At 38.5% G+C, this 22,046-nt stretch overlaps 1 protein-coding gene across 3 annotated transcripts; it reads left to right on the top strand.

Moving 5' to 3' along the window:
• Positions 1–1,623: 1,623 nt before the first annotated feature.
• Positions 1,624–21,538, top strand: CCNJ (cyclin J). Of its 3 annotated transcripts, none has more exons than XM_033131201.1 (6): positions 1,624–1,762; positions 2,413–2,522; positions 10,152–10,362; positions 17,320–17,619; positions 17,742–17,865; positions 18,466–21,538. In XM_033131201.1, exons 2-6 carry the CDS (start codon positions 2,454–2,456, stop codon positions 18,875–18,877), a joined length of 1,116 nt encoding a protein of 371 aa, XP_032987092.1. In that variant the 5' UTR covers positions 1,624–1,762; positions 2,413–2,453; the 3' UTR covers positions 18,878–21,538. The 3 variants fall into 3 exon arrangements, with proteins under 3 accessions (XP_032987092.1, XP_032987090.1, XP_032987091.1); XM_033131199.1 differs by having other exon boundaries at positions 17,706–17,865; XM_033131200.1 differs by having other exon boundaries at positions 1,757–1,892; positions 17,706–17,865.
• Positions 21,539–22,046: the final 508 nt, after the last annotated feature.

Genomic DNA, 22,046 nt, shown 5'->3' with positions numbered 1-22,046 from the left:
TTACAATCTAAGACATACTGGGCAAATTATATATATTCATACACACACACACACACACATATTAATCTATGAAATGAATGAACATTAAGATATTTTCATCATAAGGCAAATCCAAAACATAATTTCTGAACAAATATCTCCCAGTGAATAACATCTTCAAAGTAGAAACCATGAGAAACAACCTATTCATGACACTGATGATTATAGTCTGTGACCCATTTTTCTGAAAGGGTTCTTAAACAGGCCCGTTTAAGTTATTGGGAAGCCAAATTATTGTCATAAAGTTGCATAGTGCACATGAAATGGAACCTGAGGAGGTAGGTACTACTTAAATGCCATTATAAGTGGCATGGAGCTTTTAGTCTGATGTGTCCATCTCCTCTCTAGGGAACTCCTGCAACTGAGATAGGCCAGGGTAGCCTCTCCCTGAACAATACCGGGCTAAGCAGGGCTCTGCCAACTTCTGCTGCTGAGAGATTCCCTTGTCTTGCCATGGGTTCCTGTAGCCCTGCTGTCCTACGCATAAGCATTGTCTCACATGGCTCACGTACAATATCTGTTCTTCAAATGCATGCAGCTCTTCTTCAAACGTATGAAGATTTCATTGTGATAAAACTCAAATTCATGTAACATACGTTCATCACTTTATAGTAGCTCTTTATCATGCGTCTGTTGGTACAAGGGATTCTAAGTAAAAGGGGTAGGGTTCCGTGATTTAGTTTTCAATATTAAAATATTCTCAGGAAAATGAGGATGACTGTCCTGGGCTGATTATCCACTTCTGTTGTGATATTGCACCAAACAGGTTAAAGTACAATTAGATTTCTGCTAATCACATTTCAGGTTCCACATTAATTGATGTTGGAGTGTTTCCACGGTTTTGTAGTTTCTTGATTTACGACCATGGATGGGTTAATTACATCCACTATAGATTTGACAAGCTAGGTTACTAAAGGTAATCTTAACTCCCTTCAAAGCTTTTGGAGATCTCTAAAGAAGGAAATAACAGGAAATAAAGAAGGGGGAGAGATTAATTAGGTTTCTAGATGAAGGAGTGGGTTTTGAGATGGAGCTTAAAAGACAGCAAAATTTCAAAGAGAAAGCGCTTTAGGGGCTGTTGAAATGGCCAAAGCACATATGGAGAGACTGATAATCCCATTGAGCAGCCCATGGGATGAATGGGGCTGTGGTAATGTGAAGCGAGGCAGACTGAATCCAGGCTGTGAAGGCTTTTAAACGCCAAACTGAAGCATGAGACCTTATCGCAGAGCCATCGAAAGTTCTCAGCAGGTGAGTGGCATGACCGAATTGGCCACCGGAATGATGATCAACGTTATAATTTCTCCAGCGCTCTCTTCCGACCTCTGCCCACTCCTCAGGCAGGCTTCTTGGTAGGTGGTGTTGGGGCTCTCGGACTACGCGAAGCGCGGAATCGTGCCTGGAAAGCTGGGTCTGCTGCCGCGACCCGGCTGGGGCCCGCAAGCCATCTCTGCACCTGGGCCCGGCTCGGCCGCCGATTGGACGGCTCGGGGTGACCCTGCTGTATCGCGAGACGAGATTGGCAGCCGCTGGGCCGCATGTACCCCCGCGCTGGCTTTGTACGCGGAGCCGCCTGCCGGTCCTTTAACAATGGGCGGCGCGAGCGCCCCGGTGCTGGGCCCGAGCTGAGGCCGGCGCTTCGCGGCCGACTGTCCGCAGCATGAGCGGGGCCGGCATCCCCCGCACGTCGGCGGGGCTGGGGCTGTGAGGGCCGCGGTTCCGGGTAAGGGAGGCAGCCGTGGGATCGCCAGGCCTGGGCGCCGGACACCGGACCCGCCCGGCCCGGCCTTTTGTTCGCCTTTCTGGGACCGCGCGATTCGGTGCGCTTCTCGGGACGAAGAGGAAGCGGCCTGGTGCGCGCTGGGCCCGGCGGGGCCGCGGGGAGGCTCTCGGGGAGGAGCGAACGCCCGCCCGTCCGCAGTGGGGACTCGGGGACGAACAGGCATTCGTCTCCGGGTTTCTCCGCGGGAGGTTTTCACCTAAGTGGGGCTGTGACTAGTGTCAAGTCTCTCCTCTCCTCAGGGCGGCGGGAGAATTCGAAGCTGGGACGCTGGGAGCCTGAAGCCGGTCTCCCACCTCCAGCTTTCCCGAGTATGCACCTGGGTCCGCGCGGTGGGCACTCGGGCCCCAGTTGGTCCCCTTTTTCCCGGCACCCTCCGGCAGTGTACAAAATAAGCCAGTTCCTTCCGACTGGGTAGCTCAGGCCTTCTGTCTGGCGTCAGGGAATTGGTTTGCATCGTCCGGATTGTAGGACGAGTCAGGTGAAGATGAACAGTCACCTAAGGTGTCCTGAGGTCACACCCACTCAGGGTGGGGGCGCGAACGGTCGTGTGGAGGAGCTGGCAGTGACCGCGTCTGGGGTGTGTCTTACAGACTGAAGTTGCTGCGTCTGGCCAGGCGCGCCGCCCGGTCCCATGGAGCTGGAGGGGCAGTGGTGGCGAGGACAGCTGGCTGCCGATATTCATCAAGCGCTTCGGTACAAGGTAACCTTGATGCCTAGACCTTTCCATTTGGTGTCATGTACCAGTTAGAATCTCGGCCCCCAGGAAAGTCAGGTTCTTTAACCACTGGTTTCCAGACCAGAGAAGGCGAGTTTGCTTATTTGCTCAAGATTAATTAACTTCTTGACTTCTTTCCTGGGATGTATGAGAATAACCTGCAACTTCCGTAAGGAGCGGGTGGGCGTAGTTGGGAGAAGGAAGGTGTGAAGGGACATTCTGATGTTCTTGTTTCCAGGTGGAACGTGGATTTGATACTGTATTTAAAAAGATATGTGCGCTGGCTTTTTATTGGGCAGAGCAGCCTTGTTCTATAGTTGCTATTGCATGCCACTGTCTGGTAGGTCACGTTGTAAATAAATCCCCCAGCCTTTCCACTTACTTGCTGTGAGAGTTTGGACATATTACTTAATTTTCTGTTTCTCAATTTTCTCATGTACTATGAATAATAATAGAATGTGCCTTATGCAATGATTGTGGAGATTACATGAGTTAATACTGTACATGTGCTTAGAACAGTGGCTGGCATGTAGTAAGCACTAAGAAAATGATAACTGTTGTTATTCTGTACCCCTGAGGCCCCCAAATTTGGGGCTGTTCAAAAAGCCTTAAGGTAGAAGGAGTTGGCTACTGCTTTCAGCTAATATCAAAGGCAGAAAGGAGACCTAGTATACTTAATAGATATTGGGGGGAAATACACTTTTCTGGCATAATGCAATGTGTATTGTTGCTCTGAAGTAACAATTTTACTGTATATGTCCATCTCAGCTTAATGTGCCAGCTCTGCCTCTTTGATAACCAGAAGAGAGACCAGATCCAAAATTATCTCTAACTTGACTCCGTTTCATAATAGATAAAAAGAGCCATTTGTTAGGTACAGAAAATTAGGAAGAAGCAAAACAGCTGACTCTTTAATAAAAAGAATGCTGACTGTTGGAGTTAAGAAATCCAGGGATGATAATGAATTAATGTCTTGATGTCTTTTTTTTAAACCAGGTTAAGAATGTTAGAAAATCTAATTCTGACTTAAATTGTTACAATTGTAGCCTTTTCTAGGGTTTGAGATTTCTAAATGCAACTTATTAATTTGGACATGCAGTCTCTTGGACACACTAAATATATCTTAGTCCCCTAAAAGGTCATTTGTACCATAGAAAAGTCTCAACTGTGGAATGGTTCTCTGAAATGTTAAGAGTGTTGCAGGTTTTCCATTTTGAAAGTTGTCCAGATACTTTTTGGAGGGGCGGGGAGCAGATGTTGTCTTTCAGTTTTAAATGTTCTTTTCTGTCAGCTCTTTATCTCTTTGGTATGTGATGAAATTACATATGTATTTCTTAATGACGTGAAACTTAAAAGGTTTTTCTTGGTGATTTCCATGGTTTTTGATTCTTACATTTTATGTATAATTTTAATCTTGATTATGACCTGAGTTAATTTTGTCAGTTGAGGTTAGAAGTAGATTTTTTTTCCCCCCTGTAGATTTGTTGAATGTTTTTGCGTATTAGGCTCTGGGGAGGATGGAAGGAATAAGACACAACTCTGTAACTACAGTTGCTTATAACTACCAGAGAACAAGATCGTGCAGACTCTGAAGGAATGCCATTGAAAGTTATCTTGGGCCACTTGTGGCATGCTACCCTGGGTTCTGGGTTGTCTTTATTTTATCTTTAAGCATTTTGTAAGCCACATATCTTGTGATGTCACACAATGGCCACACTTTATAAAGAATTTGTTAATCAGTAAAACTTGAAGATGTGAAACTGGAGAGACAACTGTTTGTAGTACATTGAAGTCAAGGAAAGTTAAAATGAACTTTCCTCTTACAAAATACATCTTAACTCCAGGCTATTCATTAGATGATTTAGTTGGATAATCAATGCTTATTTATTTACCATATTTGAGTGCCTACAATGTACCAGGTGCTATGCCAGATATTAGAGTGAATGAAACGGAGGCGATCCTTGACTTTATGGAGTCCATCTCATAGAATTCAGAGAATCTGAACTTAGGTCTTCCTTTGGACAGTTGCTATTTGGATACTATGGACGGTGTTCTGTGTTTAGATCCAAGGTTTGTGGAAGAATAATTGGTGTGACTAGCATTGTTTCTACTAGGGAAGAGTGAAAGTCACAACAAATGGAAATCCTCTTCAACCCTAAATGGCAACTATACTGTTTTTGTAAAATACAATTACCTTTCCCCTACACAGCCCTCAAAAAAAACCCTACAAAGCAGCTCTCCTCTTGTACCTTATGTCAACCTCTTTTTCATCTCATTGTTTTACTATATATACTAGTGTCTTAGGATGCGTGGGGGAGTATTTTCAGGATCTTTTATGACAGATGGAAGCACTGCTAGCTTTGCGAGAAATGTTAAGAAAATAGCCCACAGCGTTGTCCTTTCACTTGTGAGTATTCTTTCTACGTCTTTATTTCCATCCTGGCTGGACAGTTAGCACATTCTGGGAAGGGGATGGCACTGGGAGTGGTGAGCTAATGAAGACTTGAGACTGGAGATGGAGATAACAGTTCAGGTCTGAGTGCGCTGTGGACCTGTGGGAGCCTGAGAGGCAGATGGGAACAAGAGTGTTCAGTTCTAGGGGGTCAGGAATAGACATGAGGAAAAAATGGTAAGCTGAGAGATGCATAGGTCATTTTCTCACGCATGTGTAACTGGACAGAGAGCTAAATCTGACAGCCTCTGCTAAGCACTTGTACTTTACCATTTAAAATGATAAGAAGAGAATGTATTGGACACATTGTTTAAAATCTCCTAGGAATGGTCCTAGGGGTTCTTTTTAAGTCCACCAGTTTTCCCAGCTGTTTCCCATTGAGTCTTTAAGACCCTGTTCAGGCCTTTTTTGCAGAAAGCCTACTTATTGGCTTTGTTTTTTCCCAATAACCCATCCTCTGAGCTGGATTAGCTCGCCCTCCTCAGTGTTCCTATAATGCCCTGTGATTACTATATTATATTCTAATAATTTCAGTGTTTTGGTTCACCTGCTACAGAGAGGCTTGAGGCTCTTATCTGTGGGGTTAGCACAGTGTCTGCTACATGGGAAATGCTCAATAAATGTCACGTGATGACCAGAAAGAAAGGTGAAGTTTGAAATTGTAACTCGTTTACACCATTGTAAAGATGTACAGAAATGGTAAAGGAGAAAAGAAAAACCCTAGGGGCTGCAGGGGAAATCAGCATATTCCTTTTATTTGGAGAAATTAATTTTTTTTCTTCAAAGAGTCAAGCCAACTAAGCCAATGTTTTCTTCCTCAGTAGTATTTGTTTATGCTTTTCTCACTTATACAAAAATTAAAAACATAAAATGGCCCATTAGTCTATGTCCCAAGTAACTGCTATTAGAATTTTTTTAAATTTTAGGTGATACATACATATGGTTAAAAAAAATTTTCGGATAATGTAAGAAAGATTAAAATGAGCTTTCCCCAACCTTCACTATTTCCTGATCCCCTAAAGTTACCACCATTATGGTTTTTTTCCTGAAAAGATACCCAATAAATTAGTACATCTGCAAAAAAATTGTTTTTTGTTCTTAATACAAGAGGTCATAATATATAGTCAGTGTTTTGTACCTTCCTCCCACTCCAACATCACTCAATTTATCAACTTTTCCCCCATCAGCACATATAGGTCTGTGGCCTTTCAGTTTAATGTCCACAGTGAATCAATGTCCTGTAGTTTATTTAATCAGTTCCCTGTTAATGGACGTCAGGCTTTTTTTTATTACACGTTTTATTTTGAGATCATTGTAGATTCACATGCAGTTGTAAGGAATGATACCAAGAGATTCCCTGTACCCTTCCCCCAATTTCCCCCGGGGTAACATCTTGTAAAACTATAGTATGACTATCACAACCGAGATACTGATGTTGATATAGTCAAGATACAGACGTTTCCTGTCACCACAAGGATCTCTTTCTCCTGTTACTGCTCTATAGCCGCACCCTCTTCCCTCCCACCCTCTTCCCCGCCTTAACCCTCTTTAACCACTAATCTGTTCTTCATTTCTATAACTTTTTCATGTCAAGAATGTTAATTATATCAATGGAATTATACTGTAGGTGACCTTTTGGGATTGGCTTTATTCACTCAGTGTAATTCTCTGGAGATCCATCCAGGTTGTTGGACATTAAGCTTTTACTCCACTATCTTGCTATTAAAAACAGTGCTGCAAAGGACCTCCTTATATATAAATTCCTAGGCCTAGTGTGCTAGTTTAAAGGATCTCTGCGTTTAAAAAATTTTGTATTACCTACTTGTCCTCCAAGAGGTTATATTGTAAACCTGACCAATAATATGTGGGAGTTGCTATTTCCACTCTTGATACCATAAACAAAAATTAATAAAATGTAATCTGGTAAGTGAAAAACTGTATAATTCTTTAATTTTGAATGAGATGAGGCATCTTTTTGTATGTTTTTGGCCATATTTTATTTTTTCTATGAACTCTCCATATTTGTTGCCTTTTTCTTTTGATTTGTAAGAGTTCTCTAAACAAAGAAATTAGCTCTTTATCCTGTCAGAAATATTTGGTAAATTTATCTGTTCTCCCTATTTGAAATGCCATTGTTATCAAATAGATTCTTCTATCTAAGAAAAAGGAATGTCTTTCCTATGCAAGTCTTCTATATTCCTTCAAAATTTTAATGTTATCTTCATATAGTGTTGACACATATAGATTTATTTCTAGGTGTTTTAATTTTTATAGTTACTGTATATGGAATCTTCTCTTTTCTAACCAGCTCTTAGTATACAGGAAAGCTTTTTTTCCTTTAATATTAATGTTGTAAACAGCATCCTTACTGAATTTTTACTGTTTCTCTTTATTTTTTCTGTTGCTTTTGTTTTTTTTATGTATATATAAATTCTACCATCTAAAAAATAACTTTTTTATTGAAAGTTATTGTTCCTTTTGATCCTTTCCAATAATTAAACTTTTTCTTTCCCTTTTCTATTTGGATTGGTTAGTATTCACAGAATAATGTTAAATAATATTGCAATGAAGGCACTAGAATTCTAATCCTTTATTGTTTCACCTCCAAATGAGATGCTGGCTTTTATACTTGAGATCTTTTTGCCTCCCTTCCTTCATCAAAGAAATACACACCTGTTATTTTTCACCTTGTCCAGATGCTATTTTGGCATCTATATAGATGATTGTGCACTTTTATTTGTAAATTTTTATTGTGATTTATATTATTGGTTTTCTACTATCAAACCATCCTTGCATCCCTGGGATGTAATATAATTGATGATGCATTCTTTGGATACACTACTAAATTATATTACTATCATATTTTATCTATGATTTTATATCTTATTAAGTTATATTGATATGTAACTTCCTTTTTTGTTTATTGTTATAAAATGTGCATAACGTAAAATTTACCATTTAAACCATTTGTTTTCCCCTATGCTGTACTTTACATCTCTGTGACTACTATTTTGTAACTACCAATTTGTACTTCTTAATCCCATCACCTTTTTCACCCAGCCTCCCAACCCCCTCCCACCTGACAAACATCAGTTTGTTCTCTGTATCTGTGAATCTGTTTCTGTTTTGTTTGTCTGTTTTGTTCTTTAGATTCCACATATAAGTGAGATCATACGGTATTTTTCTCTCTCTGATTTATTTCACTTAGCATAACACCTCTAGGTCCATGTTGTTGCAAATGGTAAGATTGCATTCTTTTTTTATGGCCAAGTAATATTCCATTGTATATACGTACCACATCTTTATCTAGTTATCTATTGGGCATTTTGGTTGCTCTCATATCTTGGCTATTGTAAATAGTGCTGCAGTGAACATAGGGGTACATATATGTTTTCAAATTTTTAAGGGTACATTTTGGTGACATTAAATATATGATTCCCATATTGTGCTACCATAACCACTACCTAGCTTCAGAATTTTTCATCTTCCCAAACTGAAACTCCATACGCATTAAACAAAAACTCCCCATTTCCCCTTCCCTCTAACCCCTAGTAACCACAATTCTACTTTCTATCTCTATAACTTGGACCATTCTAAGGACCACATACAAGTGGAATCATATGATATTTGTCCTTTTGTGTCTGGCTTATTTCACTTGGCATTCTGTCTTTAAGGTTCATCCATGCTGTAGCATATGTCAGAAGTTCATTCCTTTTTAAGGATGAATAATAATTCATTGTATGTGTATACCACATTCTGTTTATCCATTCATTCGTTGATGGACACTTGGGTTGTTCATTTCCACCTTTTGGCTATTGTGAATAATGCTATTATGAACATGGATGTACAACTGTTTGAGTCCCTACTTTTAATTCTTTTGGGTATATACCTAAAAGTGGAATTGATGGATTATATGGTAATACTACATTTAATTTTGGGGGGAATTGCAATCCTGTTATTCACAGTGGCTTCGCAGTTTCATATTCCCAATAATACACAAGAATTCCAGTTTTTCCACATCCTTGCCAGCATTTATTTTCTGTTTTCTGGGTTTTTTTGTTTTGTTTTAGCATTCCTAATGGGCATGAAGTGGTATCTCATAATGGTTTTTTATTTGCATTTCCCTAATTATTAGTTACATTGAGCATCTGTATATGTGCTTATTGGCCATTTGTATATTTTCTTCAGAGAAAGTTTTCTTCAAGTCATTTGCCCATTTTTTAATTGGTTTTTGTTGTTACTGAGTTGAGTTGTATATATAAAAAAGTTCTTTATATAATCTGGATATCAGTCCCTTATCAGATAGATGTATGATTTGCAAATGTTTTCTCCCATTCTGTAGGTTGCCTTTTCACTCTTGATAGTATTTTTTGATGCACAAAAGTTTTTAATGTCAATAAATTGTAATTTATCTTTTTTTTTTTTTTTAACCTGTGTTTTTCGGGTCATGTCCACGTTACTTCCTTCTATTGTGATACCTGTTGCATTTATTATTGGTATTATGCTGATCTCATAAAATGGACTTGGACTCTTTTCACTTTTTCTATGCTCTGATGTACTTTAATAGTATGGAAACTTTCTGATTTTTAAAAAACAAGTTCATATTATTCTGAGATTGAACAGTGATGATGGGAAAATTTTTAGGTGTATGAGAGGAAGATAGCAAAGGAGAAATCATAAAACTGCTGGAAGGGAAACATAATTAGAAGGTACTAGCGGATGAATACTAGTCTCTATCTTCCATATCCCTGCAAGTATTATGTAGTATGTGACATACTGGGAGCATGTCCACTTATCTGTTATCTTATGACCAAAAGCTTTGAGCTTCTTGGAGGGGTTATGTATGGTAATTTTTTCTGGAAACACCTGTAGAGAAAATAGGATTCCTTTATTAAAAATTTTGCTGGAATACATCCATTTCATAATGTAAGAAACACCTATAATTGGTCATGTCAGAGGTGGTTAAGAATAAGGAGAAAGTTTAGTTTAAATTTTAAATGCCATTCATTATTCTTCATCTCAACTTTTTCATTTTTGTTTCACTTGGGAAAAGTTTACTAAAGGCACTTATAATACTAATATATTGAGGAAAAAGTCATCTTTGCATTGTGGGAATACTTCTCCTGCAGGCTGTTAACTAAATGTCGTTGCTCTCAATTTAGGAGCTGAAGTTGCCCTCCTACAAAGGCCAGTCCCCTCAACTAAGTCTCAGAAGGTATTTTGCTGACTTGATTGCCATTGTGAGCAATCGCTTCACACTCTGCCCTTCTGCCCGACATCTTGCTGTCTATTTGCTGGACCTGTTTATGGATCGATATGACATCTCCATCCAGCAGCTTCATTTAGTTGCACTTTCCTGTCTGCTTCTAGCAAGTAAGTATGAATCTGATCTACATAATTGGAATTTTCTATTGTTTATAATAGAGTAAATGTATGTAGAACTCACTAAAATATCACCAAATTCCATTCATACCAGTTTACTAGTATAGAAAATTTATGTTGAAAGTGCTCCTTGGCACAATAATTATTAACCACACATTAAAATGTGGCTCTAGAGCCTTTTAAAAACATATGTGCCTAAGCTTTACATCCAGAATATTGTGATTTCAAATGGCTGGGCCACTCCAGATCTACTGACTCAGAACCTGTGTCATGGCGCCTGAGTGTTTTTTAACGTTGAAAGTTCCAAAGGTGATTTTGATGTACCTTTTCAATTAAGAACCATTGCCTTAAAGCAGTGGTTCTTGTCCTGGAGCAATTGTGCCCCACGGAATACTTGGCAATGTGTGGAGACGGTTTTGGTTGTCGTCACAACCTGGAAGGATGCTACTAACATCTAGTGAGTAGAGCCTGGGATCCTGTTAATCATCTGCAGGGCACAGGACAGTCTCCCACACATAGAATATAGAATGATCTGGCCCAAAATGTCACTGGAGCTGAGGTTGAGAAACTGTCTAAAAGGTACCATACCGTTGTATTGTTAGAATAGCTTCTACTGACTCCGTAGTGAGTTGGCTTAAAGAACTGAAGGTTCACATGCAGCTGCTGCACACAAGACAACTTCGCTTATGCTGTAGGCACAACTGTGTAGTAGGCTGCAAGGTGGGATCTGAGAGAACCGTACTCCTGACCCGTGCACAATGTGCTGTTGGGCCTTTGGGTGCCTCTTTCTCTTAACATCTTGAACTCATTTCACTGTTTGTTAGTACCCCAACTGAAGAGAAAGAGGGTGAGCAAAGGAATTGAAATTGAGTTTTTCCTCTGTTAGTAATGTGAAAAGATTGTATTTGATATTGAAGTTGAATCCATTATGTATTTTTGTAGTATGTCATTACAATGGAAATTTAAGCCCCACTTCAAAGTAGTATGTAGACATACCCGCTGCCTACACCTCTAACCCCTACTTAAAGGTTTGGGATCCAATGTGGCTGCTCCCTAAAGAACATTTCCCTTACATCCTGCCATCAGAGTTCTTTCTAAAACACCTTTGTGCTTCGACTGCAAATAAACCTAAAACCAAATGCAGGCACGTGTGATGTCTGTTCTGGTACTAACTTTGCGCAGATTTTCTTGTCCTACCCTTATTCTTCCTTTGATCTGATGACCTCAGCTACTTATTTTGTCTCCTTTAAGGTCTTTTTTAAAGTTATTTTACATCCTTTGTGGAGCAGGCTGAATATAAATAAACACAGCCCCAGTGATGACTTCCCACTGCCTGTGGATAAGGGTAGAAACTCCTTAATGTAACGTTTAGAACCTCTCCTCTGGGCCCAGCCACCTTTCCAGTCTCATCTTCCAACCTTTTACTCATATACCTTGAGCAAAATTCTTCCCAGAGTACTATTTCCTGAAAAAAATCTGCATTTCTCCTTTATTGTCCTCTAAGGTCCAGAGATATCACCTGCTACCCCTCCACCCAGAAAGCCAGAGAAGTAATGTTTGTACATTTATAATTAACCTTTAATTTAACGTTTAGTTAAGGTTTCATCTTCATAAGCAGTCATGTGTACAATTCTGTATGTTTCATCACTGGCTGTGAAGCCCTTTCTGGTTTATTAGTTTGCATAGGATTGGAAAAACTCATACTAGACACATCAGATATATGAGTCCACAAATGGAATAGTTTCTTGTTATCCTACAGAATGTTAGTTTATTATGGGATAAGTTTATAGTAGAGAGACACTGGAAATCAGATATGCAAGTTAGGTTATTTTTAAAACTTGGGATCATTGATGAAAACTAATTTTTTTGCCTGCTGTGACCATCACTAGTATCTTTTACTACTGCCAACCTCCTCCGGCTGTATGCCTGCGATTCTTAAAGTGCCGTGGGGGCCAAATGGAAGACTCCTGTTGGTGGACTGTGAAATTCTGAATAATGGCATCAGTTCACAGACTGACTGACATGTGTGACTACTTACTTACCAGTAAGCTTACTTACAGGTAACTTAGAAAATGAATTAGGGGATTACTAAACGAGATGTTCATAAACAACCTGTTAGCACCAGAGTTCACTAAAGCCTGGAGCTGAATAATGTAGTGAGGACTCTGGCCACCTGCAGTGCTTGGACCTGATTCCACGGTCCTGCAGGTCCTACAGTTTGGGAGAAAGGGTACTTTGTGTGCCATCTTAGGTTAGTTGGAATGAAGTTTTCAATGTTTTTTAATTGTTAAATAATCTATTACTGTTAGTTTAAGGTCGTGGTCAATTTGTTTTATTGAATGTTATTTAATCTGTGTGGTAATATGTAGTTACTTTTTGCTTGTTTTCAAGGAGCTAGGCTTTAGGATTTGTATTTGCTGTGGTTCAAATATGAATTGTTTATCAACTATTACTGGAAGAGTCGGATACCTCCTCCCTTTGTCCTAGCAACACCCCCGGCCCCTCTTTCCCTGAGAGAGAAGAATGCTTTTACATTGTTCCTTCTCCCCCGGAGAGGGAGAAAATGTGAGGTAGGTTTCCCCAGGGTTTCAGCCCCTCCCAAGTAGGCGTTGGTCAAAGAGTTCAAGCTGTCGGTTCTAAATGAGGAATCAAAGAAGCTGGCTCTTAGTCGCTGGGTGCCGTCTGGCTCTTAGTCCCTCCTCACTCCAGTCTGTAACTTCACTACAACAGAAGTGCTGAGGATGCTTATAAACTGGCAGCCTGTTTTCAGTATCTGATGACTTTTAAATTTGTGGAGTTCATTCTAGTGTTTCTTACATTCTTATATTTTGTCTTCTTACATTTGGAAATCAATGGCAGCTCTCCAGTTAGTTACATAAACTTTATTCAAATAATGCTGCTCTCCTCACAGAACGATTGAATGCTATATGTCCCCCTCGCCCTGCTGCTCCCTGCTTTGGAATGGGCACCCTGTTGTATACAAGTGAAGAACAGCTTACAGCTGACAGGACTGGGTGAAAGTTGGATTCCATTTATTAAATAGGTTGGGAGATTGTTGGTAGTTTGGTCAAAGATGGAGCACAGCTTGTAAATTCCAGATACTAATGTGTATCCAGATCCCTGAGTGTCTACACTATTAGATGTAGGAAGAAAGGGCTCACAGATGATCTAATTGGAGGGAGGTGTGTAGTATTGTAGAGCAGGGATTATAGTGATAGATTGCCTAGGTTTGAATCTCTTGTCAGCAATATGAATTTCAACAACCCTTGAGTCTCAAGTTACTTCTCTATAAAATGAAAATAAAGACACCTCTCTTAGAAAGTTGTTGTAAGGATCAAGTGGGGTGATATATTTAAAAGCAGGTAGGAAATTGAAACATAAAAGTTAGCATCACAATGAATAATTCTTCCATATGCTGTTCTATAATCTTTAGTTTAGGTCTCTAGCCCTAAGGTTCTGGCTCATTCTTGAAAAGACTGATTTATCCTGGGAAATTCTCAAATTCCAGCTCTTTAACATGTATACCCTGGCTTCCCTTGGCTTCTGTGATCATCACTGAACTTGTGAAGAGCATGGAAGCAGTCTTGGTGATGAGGCTTTTGATAATTTGCATAAAGTCTTGGGTAACTAAGAAATGATCTTGGAGTCAAGATGAAGCCAAAAATGAGATTATAGACTTTTAGTAGTAAAAATTTGTGACAAGTGCTTGTTTCTCCTTGCTTACCAATACTGGGTTGACAAAGCTTTTTACTTTACTAACTGATAGGTGACAAATTGTCATCTCACAGTTGTTTACATCTCACTTTTTAATGAGAATAGAACTTTCTCTTTTTTTCCCTATGAATTGCCTCTTCCTTATCCATTGTTCTATTAGACTGATAGTCTTACAAATCTGTGAGAGTTCTTAGTATATTACGGATGACTTTCTTCCTACTTCGTAATAAAAGAATAGAATGTAGGTGGGCAGAGCTTGCAGTGAGATCTGATCTTTGCCTTGGTACCACATGCCTGCCATTCGCTACTGGCTTTGAAAATCTGCTGGTTTCCAGGGCTGGTTTGAACATTTCCTATAAAGGAAAGACAACCTAATGTTTTGTTTCTGTGGCCTCTAATTCTTTATTTTCTGGGAAGCAGATGTGAATTTCCTGTGCCCTTATTTCCTGTTTGGGGCCTTTATCAATATAATCACATGGCTTCTGGTATTTCCTTTCAATTGAAGAAACTGAGCTTTGTGATCTGTATGTGGTATTGTGGGTAAGTTGATTTAAAATACCCACACACATAGCATTCAGCACAACAAAAACTATGGCTATGAATGCAGGTACTCATTGATGATGTCACACATTTTGAAATTCTTTAATATCCATGTGTTTGAGTATTTATGTCCCTATATATAACGAAAAGATTCCAAGAAACTTAAACCTGAATTAAAATCCCAAATATGGTTATTTATGCAGTTTATATTTAATGTCGTGAATCAAGAAGCAAAGGCTTTCACATTTGTAGTAGCCAAGTACTTTATAAATGTAGAAACCCCATAGATGCTTAATAAAATAGAAGTCTGTCTTTCTGGTAGTCGTTTTCCCTAAATAACCTAGTTCAATACTTTGGTCCAGCAGTACAGATTGGGGACTTCAAACATAAGTGTTTCTTTTGGCTTCTATTTTTAGTTTGGCTCAACTTATTTGACCTTAGATGAATTGGCAAACTTGGTTTCTTAAGCTGTGAAATTGGTCATGCACAATTTTGTTTTCATGTTGAAAGTTTCAAGGAGATAGTATGAAACATTCTTGATCCTTGAATTAAACAGTGAATTGTGATATATTAATTTCTTCAGAGGAACTTCAAGCATGATATAAATAAACTCATTAATTTTTACCATATTCCTTTGAAATATATTGCCAGTGTTGCTGCTACACAAATGGCAGGGCACTTTGAAAGCTTTAATGACTCATCCAGAGGTACTGAACTAAATTCCTAGGTCATTCTCCTTCTGAAGAATTCCACTCTGCTATACTGAGAGCTGTGGGTTCCTTTCCTATATCTTTATGTAGTGATGATGCTAGATGACTATGCATAAAGACCACTTTCATGCTTTGAGCTGTACTAAGTATATGCTATTGTCAAAACTTGTGAAGTTCACCTTTATGTGATTTAAATTGAAAGTCTGAATTATATAATTTTTTTAGATCAACTTCTACCTGCTGCAATATTTAGTTAAAAGTGGTTTCAATCTCAAGAAATTCAAAATTTTGGGTGCAGAAGACAAATTATAGGCTTCTTTGGACTTTCTTCTTCAAGTTATTATCTTAGAATCTCCTGGCATAGGAGACAAAACTTTCTAGCTCAATTTCCCCTTCCTAAGCAAAGACCAAGGTAGTCAGCAGCACTTTCTCCCCAGCCCTAAGGAGGCCGACTTGAACACACCCCACCGGCTCCAATACGTTCAGCATCTGGGCTGAGTGACCCTGGCCACTACTGTTTGTTGTAGCAGCTTCAATGTGTAATGTAAACCCATCTCTTCTGGAAGAGAAACTTCACAGGGAAACTCATCTGGTTTCTACTGCTTTGGCAATCATTCTGGCTCTTCGAAAAATGTTTTTAAATGGATAAAATACAATTATAAGGTTTCCAAGGAAAACAAATATATTGAAATAGTTATCAAAATAGTAGAACAAAAAATTTTATATAGTAATATGTAACATTCTAACAACTATCATTTTGAACAAGTGCAAGTATACAAGCTATTGTGAAGAATCCATAATGGTATTAAGGTCACAGTGGCTTAATGCATTAAGATCTTAAACCTTAATGTAAAATAGAATGTAATACTAGGATGGTAGAAGGCTTTAGTTATAATTTCCCTTCTTCTGTGGACCACTATGCAACAAAGACCCAAAGAGACTTGAAGACAACTCTTTGATTCTATTGCTGCATCTGGAAAATCATAATAGTACTTGATAGTTTGAATGAATTTTCTCCAGCCATGAGTTCTAGAAATACCTAAAATGAAAGAAATGTGTGTGTGTGTACGTACATATACATGCATATACACGTACATACACATACATATATGTACATATGTGTATATATATATATATATCTTTAGAAATTAAAGTGTAAGATAGTATGTGCTCTATAGAAAAATTATTCTGAGGGTGGAGAAGAAATCTTATTCCTCATCTTGTACATGCGGATGAGTATTTCCTGAAAAGAAGTGAATGCCTAAAATAATGAATTTCTGTTATCTTTAAAAAGATTGTCTTTACTCCTATTCTACTTTGAGTAATGGGACGTAAAAGTGCATATGAAGTGTTCCCCAACTCTCCTTTTTTGGAACACACTTAGATAGGTTTTTGTTTTGAATTCAGAAAAAAAGGGATAATAGGTTTTTCTGTGGAATGAGAATGCTTGTGATACATACTCACCCAGTTTTTCCCCCCAGTCTGTCTCTCTCTGAAATTGAGATTGTGTTGAAAATATGCCGAGATGAAACACTTAAAGCTTAATTATTTTTGATTTCAGATAACTCTGTGACATTAAATTCTTTAAGCTTTCTTCTGTTTGAAAATAATTCTCTTCCACCAACCACCAGCTATCCCCACAAAGAAATTTCCTCAAAATATTCAGCTGATGAGATTTGAGAGTTATTTTTTCATTGGCATATGTGACTTTTGTTGTTACACAATAGGATATAGATAAAAATATCTACATGTTTCATTTTGTTTAGGAGAGGGTGAAGGGTGGAGGGTGGAGGCACTTGGAGAGAAAACATGCAAATATGAGAACCACAATGTTCAGGCACAATCATATCTGCCCAAGGTAGGGGAAAGAATGTCTTTGGATTTAAATCTTTGCAGTAAGACAGCAAATCCCATTTAAGTGACTAGACCTATAATGATCACTTGCCTAACATTTTCTCTCAATTTTTTTCCGTTTTCTTAAAAGGTAAATTTGAAGAAAAAGAAGATAGTGTGCCTAAGCTAGAGCAGCTCAACAGCCTGGGTTGTATGACTAATATGAATCTAGTATTAACAAAACAAAATTTGCTACATATGGAACTATTGTTATTAGAAACCTTTCAGTGGAACCTCTGCCTTCCAACAGCTGCCCATTTCATCGAGTATTATCTCTCTGAAGCAGTACACGAAACAGATCTTCATGACGGCTGGCCAATGATTTGCTTGGAAAAAACTAAACTCTACATGGCCAAGTATGCAGATTACTTCCTGGAAGTATCTTTGCAAGGTGAGTCATTATGCAGCCAGTGAGTGACTTGTGAGCTTGTGACTTGTGTATTCTGTTGCTTAAGTTCATTTTTGATGTCTCCACAGATTATGCCTTTCTAAATTATGCACCTTCTTTAGTAGCTGCTGCATGTGTGGCTTCTTCAAGGATTATACTTCGTCTTTCTCCAACATGGCCTGCAAGACTGCATCGTCTTACTGCTTACTCCTGGGATTTCTTAGTACAGTGCATTGAACGGTTATTGATGTAAGCCTCTTTGTTCTTGTGTTTGTAATTTCTCATTAATATTTTTCTTCATATCTCAGGGGCCCTAAAAGCAACTTCTCAAAAGCACAGGGTATTTGATCTGACAGCTACTGGCTGCCATGATCAAGCGACTGTAAGAGCAGTAACCAATAGAAGGGAAGTCCCTTTTGGCTGTTAATCCAGGGAGAAGTTGTCATTGCTCATGTGATTCTGAGTACATGATAAGGAAAGGAGCTGCTCTTGTGTGATCCTTGTGTGAAACCAGGATCAGGTCAGGCAAATCTTGCCTTGTTCTTCATTTCCACATCTTTGAATTGTTGGGCCCCAAGATGTACCCAAAGTAGCAGCCACATTTAAGTGCTTATTGTGGACATACCTCCAAGCTGGACGTAGCCCTTAAAGCTACCTAGCCAGTTTCCTAGGTTTGTACCAAGGGAAAGAGCTTTTAGAAGGATAAGAGTGAGATCTCACTGTTGTTAAAATTATGGGGCAGTGGGGCACTCCATGAAGTCAACTATTGAGGAGTTGGGGGTAGTACATGACAGTCTCACAAATTCTGCTCAAGTAACATTATTAGTTTCCTTTCTCTCCATGTTGCAGTGCTCACGATAATGATGTAAAAGAAGCAAACAAACAAAGAGGACAGGCAGGACCTCAGCCCGCACAGCTAAGTGTGTTCCAGACAGCTTCCCAACCCTCTCGGCCAGTTCACTTTCAGCAGCCTCAGTATCTCCATCAGACGCATCAGACCTCACTGCAGTATCACCATCCGGTGTCTGAACAACCAAGCTGTCAGCAGGTGGTATCTACTACACACACCTCATCTTACACACTACACACATGTCCTGCTGGCTTCCAAACTAGTGTTCAGGGCCTTGGGCACGTGCAGACTGGTGTTGCGATGTCACTGGCAATACCAGTAGAAGTTAAGCCCTGTCTAAATGTTTCTTATAACCGGAGTTACCAGATCAATGAACATTACCCTTGCATTACTCCATGCTTTGAAAGGTGATTTTATGTAAAGGTAACACCTGATCCAGACTGTTCTGTGACTTGAAGCTCTGGGGCAAGCTTTTCGTAAACTTCTCTAAAGGGACTCACATTGCATCAGAATGCTTCAGATACCGGCACCAGGAGGACGGAATATGCCTTTTAATGCACCATGAATACCTGGGAGGACTAAGCAAACACTGCAAACACTTTAAAAGTATGTATATTAAATTCTGTTAAATCCCTATATGACAAAAGTTTCAAGCCCCAGCTGATGGTCCAAATATTTCAAAAATATTCAATACAGCAGAAAATTTGGACAGACTCTTAATTCGCTGTTTAGAGATTTGACCTGTGGTGAGCTCTGGGCCTAATGTTGACTTATATGTCAGAGATTAATGTTTGTCTGTGGACTTGCCAAACAGTCTTTTTATGAAGGAAAATTACAGTATTAATTTTTGAAGAGGTCCTTTTTTTAATTCTGCAGTTTTGAGTTATATTTTTGATCTATAAATGAATTTTTTGAGTAAATTTAAACTCATGAATGGCTATGCTATACCAGATCTGTGCGGGAAAATAATTGTTTAGGTGATTCTGTATAACTTCCTATCACACGTAGCATAGGTGTCTGGATGTATGTACTAAAATTAAGGGTGGAGTAGATCTCTTATCTTAAAATCATGGTCATAAATTGTTGTTGTTGTTTTTTCCCTAAATGATCAACCTCAAATCTTTAGAATTAAAACATTTAACTCAGGGAATTTGTACTACTTGGAAACACTTAACTGTAATGCAACATGTTTTGGGAATGTTATAGTATGAACTACCTTTATAACGTAGGTTAAAATACTCCTGCTAGGATGTGTTTTCAAATGAGAACATAATCGTAGCTTAGAATGAATGAAATGGTGGTTTCTATCATTCATAATACATGTATAGGTTTTGCATTTCTCAGTGCAATCAATGATTTATACTCAGATTTGATTTTACTCGAAAAAAGTATTTTCAAGGGAAGGCATAACTGTAAAATGTCAGTACTGGAATAAAGTCCTGTAGGTTTATTTTTAAGTGGAATGTGGCCAGGGTAGTTCTCAGGTTGTGCTATAGCAGCACTTTGTTATGTGGAAGACAGATTTTATAAGCACCCTTTGAATCCAGCTAGTCAGTATAAGCAGGCAAAAGTACTGAATACTAAATTTCAGTCGCCATTTTCATCAGATTGGCCCCAGAACTGCCCTCAGACATTTCACTATACTGGTAATGAGTGAAAACAGCAATAATAAGTCGTTACAACTAGGGCAATTGGGGTAGATTTCGGAGGGAGTAAACTTAAAAAGGAAAATGAAAAAAAATCGTTGTAATAACTGAAACTGTATACATTGTGCTCTTAACTGTGGGAGAAGAGAGATTTGGTGAAGGGAAGCTTTCTGATTTAAAAATTAGTAAGGTGTGTCTTTTTGTTTGTGATTTTTAAAGATAGCACTTGAATAGAAGGGAAACTGCATGGCAGGTATGTGACTGCTATAATATGCATTGAAGACAAACTTACTATTATAAAGATGTTATGGGTATGCAGCAGGAGTCTCAGTACTCAAGCCAAATGGCTTCTGTTAGGAAGGGAAGGGACTCAATACAATAATAAACCGATCCAGATGGCTCCAGTGGATAAATGTGGGTGGGTGGCTTCTGCCAGCGTGAATTCTTAGAGAATGTCTTTTCCTTGAAAGAAAGGTAACTTTTATAATTAGAATACATAGGACATGATGTGGATTTATTAGTCTGGTAGATAAAAATAAAAAACCACTCAGGTAAGAACACTCACTCATGGCGATTTTCAAGCATGAAAATTGTTTTCTGAAAGTTATCATCACTTTTCCTCTTTATAGAAGGCTGCTAATTGGATTTTGTAGTTCTTACCTCAAGAGAACTTGAATTATTTGAGGAAAAGTGGGTTTAAAAGAGAATATATCTTTCACATTCACGTTCAGAACCCAGCAACCTGGAGTCCAATTTTCAGTATTTTAACTACCTCATTAATACTATGAATGTAAGATATTGGGATAGAGATCCCAACTTGAAACAACAACTGGTGCCTATGGTAATTTAATGTCTTGTCAAATGCTTTTATTGATTGGTTTAAATGTCATTCTTGTAATAGAAGAATATGCCTTTTTTAAAACCTTATAATAACACTTTCCCAGTTTATATTTAAAAAAGCTAAAGAACACTGGATTTTTTGGGGGGTAGAATAAAATAATTAATTGGTTACTATTGCTGCATACCCAGGGTGGGGTGGGATGGGGTGGTTGGAGACCAGAACTATTTTTAAAACATTAGGTTTCAGTATAACTACAACTCACGACTGCTAGCTTTGGGGGATGTGGGTGGGGGGAGTTATGTGGGTTTTGTTTTGTTTAATTTATTGATTAGTCTTTAAAGTAGATTTTTTTTTTTTGAGATTACTGGACCATCATTAAATGTGTACTGTGAAGAGATTAATGATATGTATAAAGGGCTTTACCAAAGTCCACTAAATAAACACTACTCAAGTACAGACTGCAAACCAAAATGTATCTGTTATAACATTAATTGCAAATGGCAAATATGGTGCTAAAGTCTACACCAATGGAATTAGATGAGTGCTATGCACTTAATTTTAAAATAAAACTAGTTTTCAGTAAAATGGTTTTGGTGTTTTGTTTTAAGTATAAATTTGATGTATAACTCACAGCTTCATTGAACTTGGGATCTTACTTACTAAGAGCCCTCCAGATGTAGAATGTTACTGCAGTGGTGAGAAACATTTGTCCATTCATTACGTTGTCCATACTGAGCATGAAAGCCCACAAAAATATATTGGACACAGCTTTGGGCCTTTTGAGCTTAAAATCCGTGCTTAAAATCAGTTGTTAGTACATTAGCAATTGCAGTTTATAATTTATTAAACAATGCAAGCTTCAGAAATTTTGAAGTCTGATCTCAAGGAAAAGTAGGGACACAATGTGGTCAAGGGTGTGAGAAGGAACAAGGTCAACAGTGAGTGATGATGGTCTGTTCACCTAAGTATAAATAGTATTTGCTACTTAATTTAACTTAAAACTTATAAGTAGATAGAATTTGTTTCAAACAGTAAAATTTTAACAGAGTTGTACATGTGAATTAGGAATTCACACTCCTAAAAAAGCATTTTT

Source organism: Rhinolophus ferrumequinum, chromosome 16 (genome assembly GCF_004115265.2).
Source record: "Rhinolophus ferrumequinum isolate MPI-CBG mRhiFer1 chromosome 16, mRhiFer1_v1.p, whole genome shotgun sequence".
Taxonomy (NCBI): Eukaryota; Metazoa; Chordata; class Mammalia; order Chiroptera; family Rhinolophidae; genus Rhinolophus; species Rhinolophus ferrumequinum.
Note: the sequence above shows the minus strand (reverse complement) of the source record. Positions and strands in the feature narration are given on the sequence as shown.